This window comes from Podarcis liolepis (genome assembly GCF_965112155.1).
Source record: "Podarcis liolepis genome assembly, chromosome: 2".
Lineage (NCBI taxonomy): Eukaryota > Metazoa > Chordata > Lepidosauria > Squamata > Lacertidae > Podarcis > Podarcis liolepis.
In genome coordinates, this window is record NC_139555.1 from 56280555 (window position 1) to 56307174 (window position 26620).

The following is a 26620-nucleotide window of genomic DNA, read 5'->3' on the forward strand; positions in this document are numbered from 1 at the left end:
TGTTAAAAGGTTGTTTGTGCACTTGGGCTTTTGGTATTCTACTGCAACTCTGTTCAGGCAGAAGTGTTGAGCTGCTTTGGCTAAAGTGTCACTGAAACTGAACTTCCTACTCAGTCTAATTTGCTATCAGACATTCATAGCAATTAGCACAAGATGCACTCAGAACCCCATTTTGGCACCAGCAGTCAAATTCTCCAGTAATCCAGGAACTACAGTGAAGAAGTGAAAACTGTTAAAGAACAAATCAGTTCTTATCACCACCATTTCCTATGCAGGTAGTAGGTGGATTAATTTCAGCTGTTACTCTAGCCACCACAACATCTTTAAATGCCACTTTGCTTCTCATGTTAAATCTCCAGAGAAGCAAACCTGATGAAGAACAAAAGATTTGACTTTGTATGTGTGCACGCGCGCATGCCAGTGGTGCTGAAAAAGAGAACTGATAGTATGCCAGGCAAGTTTGTCTTGGGCAGAACTACAAAGACAAGGTGTCACAATGGAAAAGCCCCAGCCTCCCCTTGCTGCCCACCTCACTTCAGCCAGAGGCTTGGAGGAAAGCCTCATAGAACAATGTACCATTAGTCACTGAACTGATTGTGTGTTGTGACATGTGTTTGAGAGAACCACAAATTGATTCCAGTCACATATCATGAGAAAAGCAAGATTTTAGCTCAGTGTGGCAGGGTAGCTAAGCCAAGGTTTGTAGTGAACATGAATGAAATACAGTAAATGTTTTCAACTCCCTTGCCCTGTTAGGGCAAGGATTTCTGCTAGTGCAAGAGGACTCCCCCCTCCTACTGCACACTCCCCAAATCTGCTCCAGAGGGTTGGAGGAATCCAGAACAGAACCCAGAGCGGGGGGGGGGGGAGAGTCCTGTTGCATAAGTAGAAACCCTTGTGCTGACGAACAGTCACTTGGCACTACAGTGGTACCTCAGGTTACAGACACTTCAGATTACAGACGCTTCAGGTTACAGACTCCGCTAACCCAGAAATAGTACCTTGGGTTAAGAACTTTGCTTCAGGATGAGAACAGAAATCGCGCAGTGGCAGTGGGAGGCCCCAATAGCTAAAGTGGTACCTCAGGTTAAGAACAGTTTCAGGTTAAGAACGGACCTCCGGAACGAATTAAGTACTTAACCCGAGGTACCACTGTATACGGGATACGAGTGAAAGCACTTTGTACATTAAAAATGTTATCTTTTAAAATTTCATCTCATGTGTCTATTTATTTGTTGATCAGCTAATTGGTGAGAGGAAGTAGCCTCCTGCTTTATCTTATAAAATGGCACAGATAGTATAGTGTCAAAGGGTCACATACCTGTGGCTCTGGTTCTACATTGACTCGATAAGCTTGTGCTTTTCCATCTTCTAAAATATTAGGGGGCCAAGCCTTGCTTTCAGCTCTGCAATACGAAACACAAAGTCATATATTTATATAATTTATATATTTATATAACAATATAGCTTGTTACTTTCCAGTAAACTTGAAGCTGAGCAGAGTTAAGATATTGGTGTTCTTCTAATGAAAATATATACACATCCAAGAGTCAAATCAATAGCCTGGAGGAGACTGGCCCAGTTTACATGCTGTAGTAAGCCATAGAATGGTTTACTGTGAATGTGAGGATACCTCCTGCTTCATTCCTGCCCCCTAGTGTGAGCAGGAATTGAAATACCCAGAACAGAACCATAATACAACAAACACCAATCACATAGATGTATGGGCAGCAGCCCTATTCCCCCATCCAGGCTGCTGCCCACGGAACTCTAGCTTTTGCTGAGAAACTGATACAAAGGGTTGGTGAACCCCTGAGAAGAACATGGGAAGGGGTCTGTGGCAGGGGGTGGGGAGAGGGATTAGCAGAAATTGCCCGGATTTTGAGATCTTTGGGGGAGGCCCTTCTCTGTCCTGCCATCCTCACAAGCAAGCTTGGTAGGGACGCGGGAGAGGGCCTTCTTGGTGGCAGCTCCCAGACTTTGGAATTCCCTGTAATGAAAGGGCTGGTGCCATGCTGTATTGTATTGTAAATACTTGTATGGTTTTACTGGGCTTTTATATGTATATGGTTTTAATTCTATCAGTGTTTAATTTTTAGCGGTTCTTGTCTTTATCTGTAAGCCATCTTGAGTCCTGTCGGGGGGGAGGAAAGAAGGGTATAAATATATATGTAATATTATTATTAATAATAATACTGTAATAATTGTCTCCTTTCCCATTCTGCTGATGGAAGTCACCGCTGGATCAAAGAGCTTTATCTCAGACTTCTGCCAACACCCCCCCAAGACTTTCCTGAATTCAGGGTAGGCTAAGGAGAAAGGGGGATGAGTAGGAAATGGGGAACATTGAAAACTGGGTCGAGGCACCTCCTGTGAGTAGCTCCCACCCACCTCCTTCCATTGGCACTTGTCTGGATCCAAGCCTCTGTATTTCTCATTTTGGCCATGAAAGTGAATCTAGGGAAAAACTGGACTATTTCTGTGTATAACGTGTAACTTTCCATTCAGCCTTAGGAGACCTATGCATGTCACTTTGGAAAATATGGATCTTCTTGTTCCTGGTAGGTACAGCTTTACTGTTGTAGCCCATAATCTTTTATTTAGATTTCAGTCCCAATCTGCCCAACACTACAGTTGTATTTAGCATGAATTGATGGCATTTATTAAGCAGCAAGGTTGTAGGACACATGTGCAACTTAAGCAAGGAAATTTAACCGAGGGACTTCTATTTCAAAACTAATGTGATTTTTGCTTTAACTTCAGAACTCTGAAAAATGCTGAGTCTAATAGAAGAGCCACTGAAACCCATGGGAAGGGTTCTGATGCTTTAAGCTCCTCTTGAGTGAAGCCTAACACAGTTGAATTTTCATTTATGTATCTTATTGAACAGAAACCGCCCAAGTGCATTATCATTGTTGGCATCTAAAACTGAAATAATCAGTTGCAAGTTGCTGTTTTGGTTTTAGCCAGCATTTGCAAAAAGAAAGTATCCTTGTAGGTGTACGTAAGCAATTTTGTGTGTGTGTGTGTGTGTAACTTTTTCCTTTTAGACTGGCAGTGTGTATATATTTCCATCCATCCATTTGATCTGGCTCAAATGTAATGCTAAACTATGGTTCAGTGTCATATGTACAACCCTTGGTCTAGTGCCCTCCTCCCTCTCTGGTGCGGCCATGAGGAGGTAAGAAGCTTTCACTTCCATTTTCAATTATTTGTGATTTATAGTTAGGCATGAACCTGAAGACATGATTAACCTTAACTATGGTGTGCTCTGGTCCATGGGGTCACAAAGAGTCAGACATGACTAAACGACAACAACAAATGGTTTAGAAATGCAAACCAGGATCATAAACCATGATTTGAAGTCGGCTTGTTTCCCTAAACCATAGCTAAAACTAACCAGTTTGTCTAGAATGTGGAACACAGAAACTCAAAGCTTGTTTACCCCCAAATAAAGTCCATGGTTTCAGGCTACATCAGAATGAGCCCAATTAGTTTGATATTTGCTTGTGGCAAGAATCAGTGTTTGTGTTCTGATTGCAATCAAACGGCAAGTAAGTGGTTTTTTTATATAATCAAAATCCTTAAATAAATCTTGCTAGTAAGCAGAACAGGAAATAGACACAATGAAAGATACAATGAAACACACAAATAAACTTTTCCACAGCTGCATGAAGAATTTATGCCCACAACTGAGTTCTAAACAGACATACAGTATTTGGAAGCAAGTTCTACTGTGATCAAGGAGAACTTCAAATAAATGTAGTCAGTAAATGTATTCAGAATTAGGTTTAAAGCCAGAACAGCAGAGACATTACGGGTATTATAGAAATTTAGATTTTGGGCTTGCAAAGAATCTGTATAGCTGTGAATGTTGCTGCCAGGGCCAAAGCTGACACATTTTCTCCCCATCAAAATTTCTACTTAGAAACACTGGAAAACAATCTGATTCAGTGGTATACAAAAATGCCCAAGGAAAGCAAGGACAATGCTTCTGAGTTTCATTTTTTGGCCATACAGCTGTCTGAAACAAACTACAGTGAGACAATTCTTCATCTCAGTTTGATTGTAAAGTTCTTGGTAAAAATATTACAGTACTGATTTACAGCACTGTGAAAAAAAAGCACTGGAGAACAACCATGAAAGTTCTTCCAACCAGACACTTCTGAATCACCAGACAAATGCATTACTTCAGCTTAATTCTATTCCATCATGAGATCTGACTGTTGGCAACTGCACATCATTGGACACGGAGATCCTTTCTGCCCACTTCAGCAGCCCTGGAAAAATGGGGGGGGGCATACATCTGCAGCGCTGTACCTTCACATATGGGGTGTCCAACTCACAAACCCTAAGTCTTGGTCTAGTATAAAATGGGATGCAAATTGGTCACATCATAACTTAGTCCTCATCAGAGGAGAACCACATGTATGTGGGAGAGTTCCTTCATGCTATAAAAAGAATACACAGAACTATTGAGATTGCTTGTCCAAATCTGCTTACTATTTGAAATGCCCATAAACTTTTTAGAAGGTAGTATCTCTTTTTCTCCTAATAATAGGTTTTAATTAAAATGGTTGATTGATAGCTGCCTATATTGCCCTTGGACCATTAGTTGCATACTTTTAACACACACACATGTTTATTTGAGGAGTTACAAGAAGAAAATTGTGTGATTCACTTTCTCAGTGGCACCTTCTTTGGAAACTTGAGACTGTCATGCATAGTAACACTTTCCATACTCGGCACAGAACGAACATATATAGGGCATCCCTGTCAAAGGAGCCTTGCTTTATACCCAAATGTGCTGCAAACACACTGCCTAAATTAATGGATTGGGTCTGTGGTTTTCAGCTGCCATGAAGTGGAATTGGCTCCTGCGTCCTGTGCTCCTTCTGCCAGGAAGTGGGCTGGCAAGGGCACACAGCACAGAGTGTGGCATTCCCTCTACTCATCGCAATGACAAACCACTGCCCTCACATACTGCACCCCTTCTGCGCACTACACATCATTATTATGTGACCACTGTGCTCAGTAGTACCCTTCAGAGTTTCAGCCTAAGGAAACTTGGAAGGTCAATTCCTAAACCCATATTGTTTCAATTCTCTGCATTATATCATGCATTCTTTACTGGTTTGGAATGCTTTTCTTTACTTACTGAAGAAAACAGCTTCAGTTGTTCATAAAGCTGACATGCAAGAAGAATTATTAAAGAAAATGTTTTCTTAAAGTCCCCTGAATGCATCATTAACAGCTAAACAGCAAATATCTTTACATCACATTTCTGTGAACCAGAATTCATAGAGAATCGTGTTAGAAAACTTTCCTTAAACATCTGCTATAAACTTGATATTTTAGTCTCTTTTGGCCACATCAGAGTAATAAATGAAACCATGTTCTACGCTGGCTCAAAGAAGACACAGAAGCAAATAAGTTGATTTATAGCCTAAATTGCTCTGCTAAAACTTCACCTACCCCCATCACTTACTTTCTCCCACATAAAATGGTTGATGTGTGCTACTCCTAGCTCACCTTACTACTGTATTGCCTTGACGTTTTGCCCCTGCGTCTAAAAGGACTTTAGACCTACCATCTGCTAGCTTTCATGGTGATGTCTAGGTAATTCCTCATCTATGTCAGTTACCACAAATGAATCACTTCCATAAGCTGGATGTGTTTGGAACTGGTCAGAATTTTCCACTGCCTCATATCTGAACAAATGGGCTACTGTCTTACCCTTATTCAGTCAACACAGTAGTCTCACATATCTATGGCTTAATCCTTATGCTTTGAAGTCAGTGGGTGTTCTACCTTCACACATTCAGATGTACACCAAGGATGCTTTTAAGTGTACACCTTTAAATATAATGTATGAATACAGCAGGTCTCTGAGATTTGTTAGTCTGACGTCTGTTTAATGCTTGCATTGTCCCTGCAGTGCTGTTCTCATTATTCCTAACGTTAATGTTTATAGTTTCATTTACACTTAAATGAATGTGTGTTTGGGTGGAGAGAGAGAGAGAGAGAGAGAGAGAGAGAGAGAGAGAGAGAGAGAGAGAGATTCTCTGAGAATCCTTGAAGAGCAGAATATATGAATAAATAAAATCAAATTTTATTATATGGAAATATATCAAAATGATAACTAAGGCACACTTCTGAAATTAGAACAATGATTCTGGTGTCTAACCCAGCCACTGTTCAAAACTAAAATCCTTATTTTACTGGTAACATGGAAATATTCTGTCACTTTGCTATTTTCCTACTGAACTTTCCAATGGGAGTGAAAGGGCATTGGCTGAACATAGTATGAAGAGGGGCCGCGGGAGGGGCGATTCTTACATATCACAATGGGAATAATTCATTTAATGAAGGACAGTGGATGGAAAAACAATTGCCAGAGGATGAAAGATGTTCATTGAGACATGTCCTTTCTCTTGACATGACCATTAATCACATGGCCATAGCTGGGTATCCATGGAACCTTATTTGGCAAAGAGTGAGCAGCAACAAATTCCATGAGGATTCACTCAGCATATATAAAGAGAAACAAAATCATAAACAACTAGGCTATTTGAATTGGTCTACAGAAGTCCCCCCAGCGCTTTTTCTTAACTCTCACTAAATGGAAAATAAGGAAAGTGGTTTTATTATTATTATTTCACTTCTCTTCTCCCTCCCTCCCTCCTTTCTGTCTGGTAGAAAATAAATTAAGAAAACAAAGTAGAACATGTCAAGGACATAAACAGGAAAGCAGAAACATAATTCATTGATAGGAATGCATGTGTGTGAAAACACAGTGTCTCAAAACTACAGGAACTACTTATCCAAACTATTAAGAACAGCCAGCCTCCCTGTCTGTGTTTTCTTAGAAGTTTAGCTTGAATCCAAACCTAAAGGGTACATATGCAATCAGTGAAAATCTTAGTACCAACTAAGCTATCCTAATACATGCCAGCTGAGAATTTGGCCTACAGGACTGGCCTTTTTTTAAAAAAATAAAAATATAATCATCCTTCCAACCTGAAGGAAAACCAAAGCATCATACTTCCAATTGGCACTGGAACTTAATATCTCAAATCTCATTGAAGTCCCTCAAGTCTGCCAAGGTAAGAAATAACAGAATTTAAAAAATATGAAATGAGAAGCTATGATATCTGTTTTGTGAAGTACTAAGAAGAACAACATACTTCATTAAGAGGCATCCACTAGGTTCCAGAAGGCTATTATATTAAAACATAAACAGGAATCCTTCAAAAAACATTTTTTGAATCACAGAATATAAATGACAGCTAACTGTTAATGCTCTTAAAACAGTAGCCCCCAGTTTATAAGCTGTGGAATGTGTATCACTGAACTCTTAAGTACTTGCAAGTTTTATTCCTTTCAGTGAGGTCCAAACTGAATAGAGTTTCTGAAGACTGGGCCTTAAATTATTTTTTACACTGATGCAGCCAAGGCTGAAGTCCAATTGAACTCAACAGGACTTACTTTGGAGGGAAATGCAAGGTATTTGTAGGTTACGCCAGTTCCCAACAGTAAGCTGAACATTTCTCCTAATCATCTAATAAGTGAAAGTCAGCTCAGTGTAAATGCTAAATCCGTTTTATGTAATAGAATGCAATATTTTTTCTGAAAGTAGGAAAATGAAAGCAAATGCATTCTGTGCTTCTGATGTCTGAACATCACAATGCAGGGGTTTTGTGGACATAAAACACATATGTATTTTTATTGGTAAGGAATGGATGTTAAACATGCTGATTTTATAGAAGTATTTGGATATGGGAGGTCTAGATTAATTATCAAAAGGGTAGCTTCCCATTTCTTTTGAGAAGCGTTGCTATGCAAGGATGACTCATTCTCAGTGACAAAATAGACCTGGATGTGGCTTGAATAGTGACTAACTTTTATTGGCCAGACAGAATGGTTAGGAATTCAACAAATTGCTAAATGCTGAGTGGAGAAATAAAAAAACCCACATCACCCCTATGTTTAATTTGGTCCAGTCTAAAAACAGAATCAATAAAAATGTTACTGTAGTTGCTTTAGCTGAAGCACAAAATAAACAAATTGATTTTCCCCATTAGGAGAGACCTTGCTTTTTACAAAGAGGCAGTTGTTCAATTTTGGAGGCAAATATATTTTAGATTCAAATTCTTTATAAAGCATTCATAAATGCAATAATGACCTGACATGGAGAAGTGAAAGGAACAAAAGATACCCCAACTCCTGTATCATCCAGTGATGTTAGTAGGTCCAGGACAGGAATCAAATCCTTACAAGAAAGAGCAGAGTACAATAGTGAAGAATTGTGGAAAAGTAACAGCTCTATTCTCCAACAGATCGGAGAATTACAAAGCAAAAGATTTGTGATCAAAATTAGAACTATGTTGAATTTCCATTCTCACACATTTCTGAGAATGTGTGCACTCCCCCAAACTCTTCTTTCCAGTTTTAATTACGTTTGCAGCCATTGTTCCCTCAAACTTTGGCACTTTAAAAAAACACTTTAACTGGGCTTTGTCTTCCTAAATATGTACGAGTCTGCTGGATCAGGCCAATGGCCCATGAAGTACAGCATCCTGTTCTCACAGTGGCCAACTAGATGCCGATGAAAAGCTCCAAAGAAGGACCTGAGCACAACAGCACTCTCCCCACTCATGATTCCTAGCAACTGGTTTTCAGAGGCATACCGCCTCCAAGAGTGGAGGCAGAACATAGCCATCTTGGCTAGTAGCCATTGATAGGCTTGTCCTCCATGAATTTCTCCTTCAATAATTGATAAAATTTTCAGAGACCATGTAATTATTGTGATGACTTCTTGGGGCCATAGAGCCAACCTGATTTAGCTACTCAGTGACATCCGGTCAGTGCAAATGCAGGAGGCGCTGGGTAGCAAAAATGCCAGATGTTCTGATTACCAATTGGCTGGAGGTCTCCTAGAAAACATGGCTGCATAAGCAGTTAGGTTTGAGTTCCTCACAGGCCAAGACTTTCTCACTGGTTCTGAAGGCAGATGGAGCAAAGATGTTAGAAGCTGCCCTCCCAGTTCTCAGATATTGCAAGGGTTATTCCTCCCCCAGGGCAAATGCTTTTATATCCTTTCTAGGGTGGTGGTGGTGGGATGAAGCCAAAATGGGAGGCAGTTTCTGAGGGGTGCACAAATGTTTACAAAACTCATTTCCCTGGTTCAGCTAAGCTTTTATCAAAAGGGCAGAAATCTACTTTAGCCACAATAGAGTTTATTTCGGTGCAGAAATATGCTAGTTAAAGTTATGTGAAAACACATGTGGTGTTGAAAGCATTACATCATGTTGTCTCTAACAATGTGGTCTCATTCAATCACAGTTATTGGAGACCTGCTGTACTAGAGATAAACACCCCCACATAGCTCATTGTCTTACAATATGAGAATGATAGCAAGAAACAGGGCCCCAGATATCATCTAGCGTATCTGTAGACTTGCAATACTTAAATTCACTGAAACTGATGATAATTCAGTTTGCATTTTAAAGCTTCTCTATTGAGTGTGTTCTATTGCTAAGCTATCATTAGAGTTGAGACACTTCCCTGTAATGTCCTCCGCCTACTACCACTCTGATCTTTTCTACATTTCTACAGAGCCAGCCCTACCAAGAGGCAGAGTGAGGTAGATGCCTCAGGCGGCAAATATTTAAGGGCAGCAACTGGAGCTTTAAAATACTTGGAGCAGATCCACACTATACATTTAAAGCACATTCAACATACATTTAAAACACACGGCATCCCCCAAAGAATTCTGGCAAGTGTAGTTTCCCCCTCACAGAGCTACAATTCCTATCATCCTTAAAAGACTACATTTCCCAGGGCTTTTTTTCAACTGGAACTCAACGGAACTGAGTTCCAGCACCTCTTAGGTGCATTCCAGCAGCCCTTTAGGGTTGTGGCTGTGCAGTGTGACGATTGGGTTGCTGCAGCGATCGTGTTGGCACAGTGAATGTAATTGTGGCTGTGCGCCGGAGGTGGAAGTCGGCAGCAGGGTTGCCAAAAGTGGCTGTTCCCCCTAAAAAAAAAAAGCTCAACAGCTTTGTGTGGGTGCTGAGCAAGTTCCAACACCTCTTTCTAGAAAAAAAGCCCTGACAGTTCCCATGATTCTTTGCTAGAATTCATGCGCTTTAAAATGTGCATTGAATGTGCTTTAAATGTATGGTGTGGATCTGCTCTAGTTCTCCAAAGGTGGGAAGAGTCTAGGAGGCAGAGGCTCAAAAGGCCTCAGCTTCACTTCCAACCCTTGTTGGGGCAGGTTGCTCACTTGCCCTGAGGGCGACTCCTCGGGGTGAGAGAAGGACAGGTTGCACTTGAAAATGTAGTGTGATAAAAATCCATTATACAACCCACAAGTGTGTATCGTGAACATTAGGTAGGAAATGACCGACTGATTGTGCTCTGTCAGTTGCTTCACACATTCTGATATGTCTATGCACACATCCCTATGCATGTTGACTTTTTTAAAAGGGTCATCTTTACTCCTAGAAAGTAAAAAGTTGAACATTTTGAGAGAATGGGCAGTATTCAACTAAGTCTTACTCAGAGTGGACCCATTAAAATTAATGGGCGTATCATGTTCATTTATTTTAATGGGTCTACTCTTGAGTAAAACCTGCTTGAATACCACTCAATGGATATAGGAATGTACCCTCCAACATTTAGGATACTACACATGGCAAATTTGTGAGTGAGGTGCAAGCAGATGCATAAGTCCAGCCACAGGTTCAGTACATACATTTTGGTGAATGTGCACAGACGTAGTGCGTCAGCATGAAGAGGCAAGCACAGATAGTTTACCTGTTCACAGATAGGGTCAGCTGATCCAGGCATGCTTTGATCTTGTTTTGTGCTTCTAGATGTGTCATGTTTTCTGTGCTCACACCATTAATTGACAAGATGACATCACCTGGGCAAAGGCTGGCAAGGGCGGCTTTACTTCCAGGATTAATCTGCATGAGAGAAAGAAAAGTTTGATTACTATGAAGTTTTAATAGCGAACGAGTCAGATTTGTTCCTCAATGTAAACTGCATGTGGAGAAAAAGCAGGTCCAGGACATTTATTGACTTTTATTCTTGTTGGGGTTGTGAGAGTGAAGAAAGCAGAGTAGAAACTGGTAGCACACTGTTTTTAGAGCTTCCCTGAGCAAGCAGCTTTGAACTGAGAGAGCCAGCAGAAAAGAACAGAGAAACCCACAGGAAAACTGCTGATCCATTACAAACGGCCAAAGTCTATCTGCAACGATTTCCAGCTCATAAGGATTGTAACTAAGGTTAAAATGTATTGGCTTATTTCTTTCTCTTTCTTTCTCTTTCGAGTGCCATATGTTATGTGGCCAGCATGATGCCTATTTTGAGTTAAACAGCTTGGTGAACTTAGTCTCCATTGACAATAGTTCAGGTTAGAAGCTTGAAACCCAGGCCATGATTGTATGGCCAAGTATCACTGGAGAATCACTGGAGTCAATAAAGAGTGTTAAGGATGCTTGTGGAATCTGCTTCTGCTGGATTTTTGAAATTTCACTGTACTGAATTAGGTTTCACCCAACAATGTTCTCATGCTCTTTGATCCAGTAGAGACTTCCAGCACCATGTATTCATGCTCCTTGTTTGCAAGAGCATCCGGCGGTTGCCATACAAGAGTCCACCAGTGCAGCATTTGTACTCCAACACAGTTCCATGGCCTGGTGAATAAGGACCATAGAGTAGTGGGAAGTCAGTGTTGCATTATGGGGGAGGTGTGTACTAGCGGAGAGGTGATAAAGCACACTTTCTGTCCAATATGCAGCTGAAGACAGAGTATGTAGATGTTCAGCTTGGGCATTCCAGCACCAGACAACAGCCACAGGGATATAACTTGCACCTTGCTAACTTATTAGTGATATTCGGGGGGGGGGGGGGGATTTGCAATTGAGACTCATTCAGAAGCTAGATAAATCCAAGCTGAATCTTATACTATGAGCAGACTGCAAATGCATTTGGCCCTTGGAAACCCCCATTTTTATTGCCAAGGTTCACTGTTTTGTCACATGCTTCGGATCAGCTCATTCAGTTCAAGGGACAAATGAGAAATTGTTTCTATAATTGAAAGAAACAGTCAACATGGTGGCAACTATTCTAACAGCCTTCTGCCAGGGTGTTATCTTCCACAACGACTTCCCCTGATTACCTGTCACTTTCCAGTCATGCATGAAATATCATGCTGTTTATTAAATCTTTATCGCTTCCCCTCCTGCTGTTTTTGTATTAATGCCAAAATCTTGCAAAGCTTGTAACTCCCTTTGAAGGAGGCTAATGACACATCCTGTAATTTGAATTTGTAGTTTGAATTTGAAAGAAAAATGGGGAGTGGATTCTACACTCCATTGAACCACTGGGTATCAGAACAAATAATCTTCGTGCACAAGATTAATCTATTATGATATAATGGAAGTAGATTAGTGGCCAATGAATTTGTGAATAATTTAACTCCATGTTTACCCTCTAGCTTTCTCCACAGTCATTCACAGCATGTTATTGCTTCCAAGCACAATTGCCATGAAAAGCTAGACTACTATGGTAATAATAATAATAATAATTTTATTATTTATACCCCACCCATCCGCCTGGGTTTCCCCAGTGTTATCTAATGAAACATTTATCTGGAGTTTTGGTTAATTATATCTTGCTGTGTTAAGAGATCATTCTTATCGCAATAACCATAATTCTGTTTCCTCAAGAGATGTGTAACTTCTTTTAAATAAGCTGAGAATTATTTTCTTACAAATAAATAAGCACTTGCTGCTTAATATGGATCATAGATGACAAAACTTTCACCACAGTCATTTTTAGTTAATAGCTTACTGTAACTATATACGACTTTTCTATTAATTCACAGAATGCCAGTAATAATTTAAAGTAACAGAACAAATAAACAACAAACAATAAAAGAGCAGAATTCTCTGAAGCAGGCTTTTCAGAAACGAATTGCATAGCACATGAATGATGTAAGATTGGAAACCTGCTTTCTTTAGGTTAGATGAGTGTTTTTTATATAGAAATGATTGAGGATGCCATCACAAAACAAAATTAAGTATAAAACAGAGGTAGGGTCCAAGCCACAAAACAAAAACCCAGCGTTTTCTGTTTGAATTTAGCAAACCCCTCAATCCACAGAAGGCAAGCTCCTTCCTTGCCTTTCAGGCAATTCCCCTCATCTCTCTGTCTCCCCCCCCCCCCATTAACATCAGCACCCAAACGTATGCAAGATTGGCACTGCAGAATTGTCCATTGGAACTGTGTCAGGTTAGGACTATAATCCTGCCCAAGATTAAAAAGCCTTTCTAACCATACCTTCAGGTACTCCTAAGGTGACAATACTCTACAGGTCCTTTTCTGTGATGGCCCACCACCTCTGGAACTCTCCCCTCTTGAATAGCCCCCTCACTCCTTACCTTTAGGAAGGCACTTAAAGCTTTTTAAAAAATAAATAAATAAATCAGGCTTTGGAACTCCCCTAGCTATTTTGGCTGCTATCTAATCTGCTATAGTCTTGGGTTGTCTGTTATAATCCTACTTTATATACACCTCAGCAGCTGTATAAGAAGCATTTTATTCAGCTTCTCAAGCTTTCTATTTCATAAAAAACACTCCCATGCAGCAACCCTGGAAGTATGTACTGACAGAGTCACTTTTCTATTCAGATGTTGTATAGAATAACTTAACAATATTACACAGATGCTGTGTCATGAAACCTAAACATTCAGTCTGACCCTTCTAGCCATTGCCTTTTATTAAACCCCTTATAGGCCCATTTCTTTCAGAACTGAGATGGTGGCGAGAGGAAGTTGAATAAATAGCTTATTGCTGACTTTTAAAGGACTAGATTTTTAAAAAGCATAAAAAAGAACACCTGTGTAGCAACATATTTTTATTAACCAAAACACAAACACTAAAATGTTCCATAAAATGGTTTAAGTTTAGAATTGTCCCTAACTAGCAGTTCCTTAAGGAGACCAGACAAAAACTGTACAGGGGTACCTCGGGTTACAGACGCTTCAGGTTACAGACGCTTCAAGTTACAGACTCCGCTAACCCAGAAATAGTACCTCGGGTTAAGAATTTTGTTTCAGGATGAGAACAGAAATTGTGCGGCGGCGGTGTGGCGGCAGTGGGAGGCCCCATTAGCTACAGTGGTGCTTCAGGTTAAGAACAGTTTCAGGTTAAGAACGGACCTCCGATCAGATTAATAAAAATTAATGTTTTTTTTAAAAAAAGAACAGACCTCCGGAATGAATTAAGCTCTTAACCAGAGGTACCACTGTATTAAAATAAGCATATGCTTTTAACAAGATTCATTAACTGGGTTCTATTAAAACAACACAGAAGAGTTTGTTTTAGTGGATTGCAAATATCACTGACTGTTATTGATTACAATTGCCACAGGCAGTTTTGGCAAGAAGCAGATGAGTTGCAATTGACAATCATGCAAGTTTAACTCTCTTGGTATGGGGGTGGAAAACGTATGCAAGCCAAAGGAAAACTTAAAATGAACTTACATAATTCTGAATGAAGTGAGTCAGTGCATGACAGACACCTTCCTTTGGATGTTTTGTCTAGACTAGAAAAGTTTCTGAACTTGAAAGTTCTCTATTGTATTTTGTAGAAAGCCAAGCACAGCAGGGCTATTTAACAGACAATGGTACCTTCATTTCTGCTTTCATTGCAGGACTGAAAGGGATGCCAGGCATCCTCCAGCCTAGTTCCTTGCTTTTCATCTGTTTGCGTGATTACTATGGTTGGGTTGACACATGAGGGAAATGAAGTCATGACCTCCGAAGGTAAGATATATTGTTTGCATTTTCTCTGGTTTAGCATAGTGTTAGAGACTGAACTATGAATCAGAAAGAGCTTACTATGTGGCAGTTAGCAGACACAGGGTACCCAATCTGGATTGTAACCACAATGAGGGGCAAAAGGTTAGAGCCACCTACTATGCCTTTAGGGTTCCAGCATAGATCAAACCCTCCTAAACATGCTATTTACTGTTAAAATGGTGCTGCATGTATTTTGGCTGTCAATGATAATATGATTTTCTGTGCTAATTATTGCTGTAATTTTTCTCCCTGCTTTTTTTTCTTGCAAAATATAGAAAAGAGTCCTGAGTAAATCATATTTCAGTACAATGCATGGCTGGTATTTTATACTGGTTTGTTTGCAAACACCCTATGCTGTTCCAAAGGGTCCCTCAACTCCCAAGAATGTCTTTTTGCAGGGTGAATGAGGGTACAACGGTGGAAGGAGCCAGGAAAGCCTTACTGCATGAGTGGCGTTCTGCTTGCTCTTCTTTGACTCCAACCCGATGAGTGGCAAAGGAACACTAAATATTTCCAGTTAATTGTGCGAGCTTGGTAAAGGAAAGGCAAGAGTTAGGGTTGTGTTTTTGTTTTTTTATAAGGTCTTGTAATCCCATTATCCCTCCAACCTTCTGAATGCTACTACCCACAACTTCTCTTCTAGCCATGAATGTGGGAGAACAGGATCAATGACTGCCTTTGTGAGGGCTGCTTCCATCTGCTGATGTGTGGAGTGCTCAGCTCTGTCCCCCGGAGACTGACACATTTCCTTCACATTCACAGTATAAAGCTATCCCTCTCCAGAGATTGCAAGAGCCTGCTGCTAAAATGTATGGTTTTAGTTATGAATCTTGTTGCCAGCCAAGAAGAGCTGAGTTATCTCACGAGTGAGGAAAAAGGAAGCAGAGCACCACAGTGCTTGGCTTCCCCCATCCATGTCATCCTCTAATGGTAGAATTATATGTTTCAGTTACAGGAATCATATGGCTGTTGCCAAAAGCAGCAACCTTACAGCTCTTTCTCCCTTCCTCCCCCGGCAAACATTTAACAGTACAAAGCATATAATGTGCCAATCCCAACCCTCGAAAGCCAAGGGAATCAATTGGAGAATGGATAAAGAGACTCTCAGCTCAGTGACATCATGTCACACATTTTGTACCAAAGGTTATGGGAAAGATAGGAAGTGGAGACATAGGGCTGGTGTTGTTGAGGGCCAGTGGCAAGCATGGGGGCTGTAACCAGGGCTGGCCCAAGACATTTCAGCACCTCAGGCAACCCCAGAATGGAGCTACCCCTCTCCCTGCCAGTGAAGAAGGAATGAGTGAAGGTCAGCATTAGGAACGGATTGGGGGAAAGAGAGGAAGATCAACATTGGGATCTACTGGCCCTGGGTACCTTGCCACCTGAGACAATCACCTCACTTGGCTCCATGTGTTGGCCACCCCTGACTGTTAGGGAATGCACAAATGTAGAGCATTTTCCTTTCTCAGTGGGCCTTCTATTCAAGGATGAGCCCTAGTGGACCTATCTGGTGACTGTGACTTGTTACAAGAACTTTTCAAACCCATCTGCCAAGCTCAAAAGCCAAAGCAGGGGACCCTTATTTACAGGAATCTCTATTCCTATTGGAGTGTTTACCCTGTGCCACCCAGTGCTGGAAAAATATTTTTAAAGAGAGCCCAAGAGGTACCACATGCACCCAGCCCAATAAAGCCATTGTGCTTATCTAATTAAATGAAACAAATCTCCCTCATTTGTGAATCATATAATTAGTACCTCTTGATGCACTCACTCTAACAATATAAATATATTTATATTCTTTGTGTATCAATTTATCACTGGCAATAATATATATATATATATATTATTTCTTACTACCATTTCTGTAATTCAATTCACTGCCCTCTGTTTATTCCCTTTTAGAGCTTTTGCACAACAAATGGTTGAGTATGAAAACAATCCTTTTAAAACTGGATGCTGTTGTTTTTGCTTCTTTTGAATAAATATAAGCAGAGTAGCTGGACTGATCTGATTACTATACCAAGCTATTAAATTTACATATTGCAAATATACTTATGTGTTAGCAACATCACTGTCATAAACTGGGAACCTGTCCTATTCCCATTTTATTTCAGGTACAAGGTTTGGACTCAGTGACACTTTCTATTTTAAAATGTTTTTGGTTGTTTTTCTGTTGAAAATGTCAAATCATGACAGTCTACTTGAGAAATGGATGAAATGGTTTCAGGTCTTGGTTCAAAGTGGGAACCTTGATGTTTGCATATTATTTCCACAGAAACTTGGAGCACCTGCATCAGGAGAACAATAGTTTAAACTTTGTTTTTAAAATACTGATGTCATTACACTAACATTGTAAAAGTTCTGTAAATCCCCTCCATTAGGCTGAATGTGTTTTGTTTTGTCCAGCTTGGCAAAGCTTGAAAATGTTTAGGGTGTGTGAGGTTTATTTTGTTAAGCTTCCACCAAGGTCAGACCTTGAAGGAATGGAACAACATGAATCATCTCTTCTGTCTGATTTCCTATCCCAGATTATCAGTGGGACTGATTAATTAAAGTAATTCATTTTATGCACAAAGTCAAGATTATCTTAGTTTTCTGTGGGGGAAAAGCACTATTAAGTGCATAAGGTAAGAGTAGTTCATAATGATGTTCAAAAGAAGGGAAATTTAAAATTGAGTCATAAAGACCTGCACATTACTACTTAAGAAACACAACTGAATTTTCTACAGTAAATCCAAAAACTAGTAATTTATCAGGAGCCAACCACTGTTAAATAGAGGAAATAATAACCATTAATGCAGCTACACCATTTTTGTTGAGAAACACCACCCATGCTGTATTGCATGATTAAATTATACACATGGATTACATGATAGTGCACAAGTAGATCTATAAGCATATTCCAGCCATAAGACACAAAGGCTTCTTTTGTGGTCTCTACAATCATAGCAGGCGCTGTAACTCTCCAACAGTTTGACTTCACCCCTGAAAGGGCACTTTTCCATTGTCTCCCAAGACAGATGGATGCCAGCCAACCAATATTTTCCTTGCTTCAAATTAACACTCAAAAGCTAGATTTGCTCTAGTGTATATATCTGTAACGTTTTATGACATTGATAGTTGTTGGCACATGTTCCCAACCTAAACACAAATGACTGTGATATGAATGAGCTGGAAACATCTCCCTTTAGCACAGGGGTTGCCAATGTGATGCTCATGGGCATCAGTGTGCCCACCAATACATCCTATGATACTCATGAAAGGTTTCAAGAAATATTCCATCAAAAATCCACATGAGAGACTGCTTGGACTTCCTGCTCAGCTCCTGTTTGCATTAGTTTAGCTCCCTTAAACATGATCACATTTCATGGACGCCAGGATTGGACATTCATCCTACCATCTCCTCTGACAGTGGGATGTAGGTGCATTTCCCCCATTGATGGCGAAGGGAGAAACCTGCATTATTTTATAGTTCTGTCTCTTTTTGTGCTTTCTTTGATGAAGCAGCCATTACACTATGCTGCCATGACAGCCATGTTTGTGCTATGTCATGTAGTGGGGGTGGGACCAGGGAGGCCATGGCCCCGGGCGCAAATTTATGAGGGGGTGCAACCAGGCACCTCCACAACAGGTTCCCACATTGAGGCCAGAGCTGTAGGGAGGCAAGCCACACCTGGGACAGGCCTTTGGTGCTGGGCAGTGGCAGTGCCTCCTCATGGCTGGCAGATGGACAGCTGCACTTGTGCCACCACCACCCACAGAAGAGGCAGGGAGGAAGAGGAAGGTGGGAAAGCAATGCCAGAGCCACGTGTGTTGCCCAGAGCACCTAGCTGCAAGGACAGGAGGTCAAGGCGACACAGCATTGCTATTGGCTTCACGTTTCTCTGCCTTATTTCTGCTCCCAGGTTGGGGCTAGTTTGCAAGGAGAGACTCCCTTGATTAGATGCTGGCCAGCAAATGAACTGATTGCTGCCCAGTCCACCAGGGTGTCAGGAAGCCGACAGGGAGAGCAGGTTGTTTGCAAGTCAGAGAAAGAGAGAGAAACACTTGGCTAACTTGCAGTTAGTTTCTTTATTAAGGAAGCAGAACAAAGAACACACAGAGGGCAATCCTGTCTTAACGAAGCAGTTGTTCGGTGGGGCATAGGAAGCTGTCAGCAGAAAAGTGGCCTTGAGGGAGAATCGCAGGTTCTACCTCCCCTCTGTCATCACTATCAGCACCTACATCAAAACTGGGAACCTCCTCTCCCTGTCCTCTCTTTGCTATCCCTCAAGCACCCTACTATCCCACAAGCACCCTACTTCTAGCACATCCCAGCTTCTCCCCTCCCCTGAGGTAAGACCAGAGTCGCACCACCAGTCCCCAGGCATGAGATCCTCTTCTTCTGTGCCTTCCCTGTGGGGCTCTTGGTTGGGTGGATTCCACCACTCTTCCTCATCCAGCCAGTTCCTGACACAGGGGGATGCAACACTTGCCCTGGCCCAGGCTCCAGCTACCCACTCTACGCCCCTGACACCATGCCCCAATGGCAGCAACTTTGTGATTAGCCCTTTGTCCAAATTCCAGATGTGCCCACTGGCCCAAAATTTTCACAGTGCCTGGTTAGTGGGGCTTAATTCTGAGTAAACATTCATAGGATTGCTCTGTAAGGCTGTGGTCCAATGCACATTTGTTGGGGAATAAACCTCACAACACAGTGAGACTAATTTCTGAGTGAACCTGAACAGGATCACACTTAAAACCGCTTAAGAATAGGTTATCTGGTGGTTCTCTGGATATGATAAATTCCATTAAGACCAAAGGGTGGCAAGGAGAATGGCAGAGAGCTAGCAAACATTTTTTAAATAAACAAAAAGTGTTGATGCCTAGAGACCAATTGCTTTCCCTCTGGGCATATCTATTATGTGCTTGTTTAACAGATGTCTGTATTATTTTACTCACTCCTCATCAGTACCTTGTCACATGTTCCTTGCCTGCTACTACTCAAGGTCTGTGTTATTAAAATCCCCCATTAAAATAATGGGATTTGTGCAAAACCTATCTAAATTAAGAAGAATATATAGAGTTTTGCAGCCAAATATATTCAAATTGACTGTAACAATTACAAATAGAATAGTTTTGAAAAGTTATTCATTTGCCTGTCTTTGACATTTTGTTTTAGGATTGCTGGATGTGATTCCCATTTACTGCAGCGACTTCTTCCAGACTGAATGCAGCTACAGAGAATGAATTTTGCAGGCTGCATGGGGGGAAACACCTTTTAGCAGCTGTTTCTCCTTGCAATGTATGTGACAGTTTTATGAGCCATTATGTATACCTATCCCAAACACAAAATGGCTACAAAAGTGATATAAAAAGGCAAGTTATCTATTTGACTTCAAAGAGAAATGTTCAGTCCTTTAAGACACTCCCAAGATTCAAAGTTCGCAAACTTTTGCAATGAAAAGACAAAGGAGGTTAGTATTTTTGACACAACAAATACTCAAAATGGAATGGTCTAAATAGCATAGTACCATGTTTGCTAACTCATTTACCAAGTTCTGTATTTTTGTGACAAAATACGGTACTGCTTTAATACTAAAAAAAATTCCTCGCTGCTTTGTGATGTATATAAGACTTTTACATATCCATTTTTCAAGGTAGCCTGAAGAAGAAATGGGTAACAACCTATTGTAGGAGTACTTTATATTTCAGTTTTAGATTAAATGTTCCCTATGTCTCTGGGACAGTAGCTGATGTTCAATATTAGGAAAAGAGCTTGGAATGTGTTGGATAGCTTAGCTTTATCAGTGTAAACATTTTGTTTTTTGGGGAGGAGGATTCAAAGTTAATTTTTATTAACTACTAAAATGGTCATAATCGCAGATGAAGCTGCTTCAAAAGGCCTCTCTGAAAGGCAAAATGCAGCCCTACTCTTTAATTACTAACCATTGGGTTAAATCATAGCAAGGTTAACTTTGTATTAACAAGCCTGTAGCACACAACGTGCCAAATTCTGCACTGTCTCCTCTCCCTGAAACTCAGTTCATGAAAACAAGATTTCAAAAGTGTTCCTGCAGGCAGAATCTAGTGCGACACTGGAAAGCTGCTGGCCAGGTGGTCACATGTCATGTGCTTTGTGTTTCCAGGTGAATAAGAAATAGTACCTCAATTGTTTTCTTATCACATGAGATTATTGTACTGATTCCCTTTCTCAAGCTGAGGTGGGGAAGAGACTTTAAAATATAAAGTTCTGTTATTTTAAACAGATGATTTGTTTGGTATTCCAAAGCACTGTTGTTTTTCTCCTTAGGGGAAAAAAACCAAAAAAAAGAGTGCTAGGATTTTAAAAAGCTGGCATGACTACAGCCATGACTATAGCCACCACAATGTAAAGTCTGCCCAGGTTCCTCGCATAGCTTGCAGTAGGCCTACAAGAAAAATCTTTACAACTACCCAACCATTTGGCACCCTCCTAAATAGTAAGGGAGCATCCCTCCATGCTTAACAGAAGTTGAACAAGCTTTGATCTGATTAACAGGACTGGCAGGTCCTGATGATCACTGACTGGCAAGATGGCTCATGATGGATGGCTCAGTCAGTAGAGCAGGAGACTCTTAATCTCTGGGTCATGGGTTTGAGCTCCATGTTGGACAAAAGATTCGGGCATTGTAGGGGGTTGGACTAGATGACCCTCATGATATCTTCCATCTCTACAATTCTATTACACTCATAAAGGTAAAGGTACCCTGCCCATACGGGCCAGTCTTGACAGACTCTAGGGTTGTGCGCTCATCTCACTCTAGAGGCCGGGAGCCAGCGCTGTCCGAAGACACTTCCAGGTCACGTGGCCAGCGTGACGAAGCTGCTCCGGCGAACCGGCACCAGAGCAGCACACGGTAAACGCCGTTTACCTTCCCGCTATAAAGCGGTACCTATTTATCTACTTGCACTTAAGGGTGCTTTTGAACTGCTAGGTGGGCAGGAGCTGGGACCGAACGACGGGAGCTCACCCCGCTGCGGGGATTCGAACCGCCGACCATGCGATCGGCAAGTCCTAGGCGCTGAGGTTTTACCCACAGCGCCACCCGCGTCCCTCTATTACAGTCATAATTCAGGTTAAAGTTGCTTCAGGTTGAGCATTTTCAGGTTATGCTGTGCAGAGACCCGGAAGTAATGGAATGCATTACTTCCGGGTTTCACCGCTCGCGCATGCACAGATGCTCAAAATGATGTCACGCACATGTGCAGAAGCGGTGAATCGCGACCTGCAAATGCAGGCTGCGTTCCGCTCTGGATGCGAATGGGGCTCTGGAACAGATCCCGTTCGCATCCAGAGGTACCATTGTATTCTATGGCTCATTCCGTTTCAAAGTGCTCCAAGCTCTGTTCACATCACCTGCTGCTGGTCTTATCACATGAATTTCAATCCTCCAGCACAGTGAAATCACCTTTGTGATAAGTTCAGGTGTCTAAAAGCTTCTTGCTTTGAAGGCCTCCCTTGAGCTTTTCTTCTCATTAGATCTGGCTGAGAGCCAGATCTAATGAGAGAGTTTCCTCCTACCTGAAATTTTCAGCTCTCAGAAATTTCATTCGTGTTCTGTTCCTCTCTCATCTCATCTTCAGGCCACTATGCTTAGGAACTCACATGTGGCCTCTACAATAAAACTAAGGCATATCTCTGGCACCTATGACCCCCATATTTCTGTAACATTGCAACAGTTCAGTTCAGGGGGCAAAAGTTGGTCAGTGGCTGGCAACTACGGTAGCTCAATAGAAACTCCATATTTAGAAGTACAGAATGCTGGATCCTAGGCAGAAATGATAGATATCCCTCATTACCTCTACATCAGGTTGCAAATTTCCATGCCACAGATTTATATGAATCCTGGTCTGGTCTAGCAATTCATGTCTTAATATCTGTGGAAAACTCAGTCTGACAGGTATTGCCTAGACTGGCTGTACCTTTTCTTTCTTCTCCCAGCAAGCCCTGTTACATTTCCCCCTTGAAAAATGACAACAAATACATATTCACTGCTTTTAAAATACCATTATGGTAGGCACCAGGAATGGTTTGCAGAAAGAGTCAAACAGGAAATTAATTAGCTGGAGTGGGAGGAGTGCCTGAAGGGTGCTGGTTGAAGGGGGGGGTACTCCTCCCATGCATTTTTATGTAGGAACATAAGTAGAGCCTGATGGATCAGGCCCACCCAGTCCAGCATCCTAGTGTCACAGAGGCCAACCAGATGGCGACAGGAAAACATGCAAGCAGGCCATTTGGTTTGTGAGTGGTGTATATCTGAACAGGACAAATGTAAGAGCAAAAGAGAAAACTGCATCCACAAATTTGCATAGGTCTCTATTTATGTATTTCAAATTTGAACCACTGAAAATATTTATGGCATTTTGAGTTGACATTTGCATCCAAAGCCTATGCATTGTTTACTCAGAAATGTATTTAACTCTGTTTAAAGGGGTTTACTTCCAAGAAAGCGTGTATAGGATTGCAGTCATTGCGTGGCTGGATGGGGGAGAGGGAAAGAATCAGATGCTCTCTAGTATCTAAATATATGGTTTCTGTTAGAGGCATGTTTTGAAGTAGGCACTTCAAAAATTCCAAGAGAGAAGGACATCTTGCCAGTTACTGGGCTCCTGTTGGAAACAGTTTTACTCATTTCTTAAAACCACTGTTTCCCTGTCACTGTGGTACATTCACTTGCTTAATGAAGCTCAAGAAGTGTACATATATCCATATCTGGAGGAGGGATTTGTGATTTACTGAACTGTGGGCCAAACAGAGGACATTTTTCATTACAACAAAGTAAAAAAATGAAATAAATGCCATTTTCACAAGGAAATCCAGAGATCTTGTATGGAGCAAAAGAACCAGAATACTTCAGGACAGGATCTCCAATATATAATGCCACAATCCTAAAGGTAAGTATTACATTGATAGCTCAGGAGTAGCTGTGCCAGAATGAAACATAGTAGGAATAGTGCCATGCTATCTACAGTACCCAGATGTGGATGTTTTCACAGTGGCCAAACTGACTAAAGTGTAATGCTGCCTTGGGATAAATAAAATTAAATGGTGAAATAACTATCCCTACCCGTTTTTACATTATACAATGTCAGACCTGCGTTTTTCTGAAACACTTCTAGAAATCAAACATTCTAATCAGTAGGCGTTTCAAGCCACCCTTCAATCATTTTCTTTGGGTGGTTAATAGTTAGTAATGGTTATTATTCATACGAGTCCTAAGCTTCATTCATATGAATTATCCTAAGCTTGTTTCTCAGACATTTTAGGACGCTGCCCTGTTGTATACTTAGGACTGTAAGCTGAGGTGATCAGTCCAACCCAACACAAGTTAACTTCATAGCTAAGACCCACGACTGTCAGGAAAACTTACTTCCCAGTCAACATGAATGGGATCAGCTTGTTTAAACCAGATATGAAAGTCATGCACCCCAGGTATAATTTCAGGAGAGCCATTCCTGATAAATAACTGGTCCAAGGATTGCCTTGCCTGCACAGCGCTCGAAAATGCTGAGACCCAAGCAGAAAAGAGATAAACAGCAGATAAATCCAATCGCTTCAAAGGCTGGAGGTTCCCTGCTCTGCGCTGACGCGCTGCATTCATTGGTGGGCCAAACACAACACCCAGTCAGACCACTTTGTGCAAACTCTTTCACTTGCTTCCCTGGAACAGATCTCAGGCGATCCAGCCCGCTAGTTAGAAGCAGCAGCAGCCCATCGCTGTTAAAGGAGAACATCTTTTTCTGGTCCGCTCAGCACGGTTCCAGGTTCTCCTTCTCCTTTAAATCTAAGTCGCTACCCAGCTTTGCTTAGCGCACACTCCGATCCCAAATAATATCCCACTTCTCCACTTACAGCACCAGAGAGGAAACTCCTGAGTTTTGAAACCAAAGCAGCTGGGCAAAACCAGCCTCCTGCCTCAGCACCCCCTGAAGGCGGGTCTTGATCCTGCCTCCTCTGTCGTCTTAAGTTTTCACAAGCCATGCCACCCTCCCGCATCCAGCAGCGACGAGCGGAACTCGAGGCGCGCAACAAGTGCCTCTGCGGGGAGCGATGCTCCGCGGAGCGCTTGGCGTCCCTGGAATGCCGCCTTTGTTGCCGTTGCTGCTCCCCGCCGCGACCCAGTTGCCTCAGAGGCTGCGGCGCCCGGGAGGCAAGAAGACGGGGCACCGTCGTCTCCCCACCCCCCGTCGGTTGAGAGCCCAATGGCGCAAAAAGCTTGCTGGTTTCCCTCGCCTCACGCGCTGCCCAAACTGACAGAGTTCTTCGCCTAGCTGCGCGCAAGTCGCCGTCCCCTCAGAAGGCAGCCCAGCTGAGCCCAACGCGGGTCAGGGCATGGTGACAGCCTCGCGCCGGCCGGTGCCTGAGAGGCTTCTCAAGCCAGCAGCCCGCCCCTTTCCCCCCACACTGAAGAAAACCAAAGGGACGCGCTTTCTCCCTCGGGAGTCTTACCCTGGAAATGGTCAGCGGGGTGCTGAAGTCCTTGCCCCCGACCAGCCGGAAGCCCCACGGCGAAGGGCCGCTCAGAGCCACTGTCTGGGGCATGGCGGGGCGCCTCAGTTCGAGAGAGAAAGCGAGAGAGAGAGAGAGGCTGATGCCTGAGGAGGGGAAGCGGCGCCTGCTCCGCTCACTCTCCGCTCGCTTCTCCCAAACTCGGCTGCTTTCTAATCCACTTAAAGCGACTGCTAATCTCCGGTCCGGCCTGACGTCTCTCTGTTTCTCCACCTCGGGGAGAAGAGGAGGAGGAGGCGGAGGAGGCGGGAGAGGAGAGGCGGGGAGAGGCGGGTCGCTTGGCGCGCAGGGCGGTCGGGGCTTCGGAGCCCGACGGGTCGCGCTCAGGTGTCCTCAGGATGACCCTCCCGCTCCAAGGAGCCCTGTTGGAGAAGCTGGAGAACTTCTCTCTCTCAGGCTTTCTGCTCAGGGCCCTTCTCTTAGCTGTAGGAGTTAGACAGCAACACACACAAGCCCTTCCTACCTGTTGTTTTCTCACCAAGGACTAGTGGGTTGCTCACCAGTTCTCGAATTACACAGAAGAAGAAATGAGCAGCCTGGGCTATGTATATAGAACATTTCTTACCTTCTCCTTTCATAGAAAACATTCCCCAGGGGCCTACAAAAGTGTGATTAAAACTGTCTGCAGGACAGATAAATGCTGGATAAAGCCACCCGAAAGCATACATATGTGAGGGAGTGTCGGACTAAAAACATAAAACGAAAGAGCAGAGCCAGGGAAAATTCTAACGAAAACGGCTTCTAAAACAACTTGGCAAACAGTAGCTCACCTGCTGTCAAAAGAGAGAGAGAGATTATAATAGGGGCTGGGTCCTAAAGCCAAGGTCTAAACCCCACAGGTGTCCCCATCTGCTTTGCGAATACGTAAAGCACCTCTGCTAAAGGAGGTACTTGGATAAAGTAATAAAACCCACAAGCCCCAGCCCCTAACCAGCACCCCCAAATTAGCCATATCATAGACTTCTAAAAACAATAGCGTCACTTCCCCCATGCACAGACCTATTTCTGATTAGTTGTCTACTTGCAAAATAAGGAGTTTTGTGTGACATGCCTTTTCGCCTGCCTCTTGGAATGTAGCATAATTGAAGAAGGTCATGAAAAGTCTATGCCAGTGCACCATGCACATTTTGGCAGGTTGGGAATCACCCTGTCTAGGGCACAGAACCAAAACCCAAAGACATGAAAGGAGATTCCTTAGATGCCCTCTTGTTTC

General features: G+C 42.3%; 1 protein-coding gene across 1 annotated transcript in view; it reads right to left on the reverse strand.

Annotated features, from left to right (window-relative positions):
- The window catches only part of PDLIM4 (PDZ and LIM domain 4), a 63492-nt gene extending 37682 nt beyond the window's left edge, over positions 1-25810 (reverse strand). Inside the window, exons 1-3 of the mRNA XM_083487927.1 lie at positions 25348-25810; positions 10822-10973; positions 1322-1406 (exon numbers count right to left, since the gene is read on the reverse strand). Coding sequence (XP_083344053.1) covers positions 1322-1406; positions 10822-10973; positions 25348-25440 — 330 coding nt within the window. The 5' untranslated portion in view covers positions 25441-25810. The remainder of the gene's footprint in view (positions 1-1321; positions 1407-10821; positions 10974-25347) is intronic.
- Between the last annotated feature and the right edge of the window lie 810 nt (positions 25811-26620).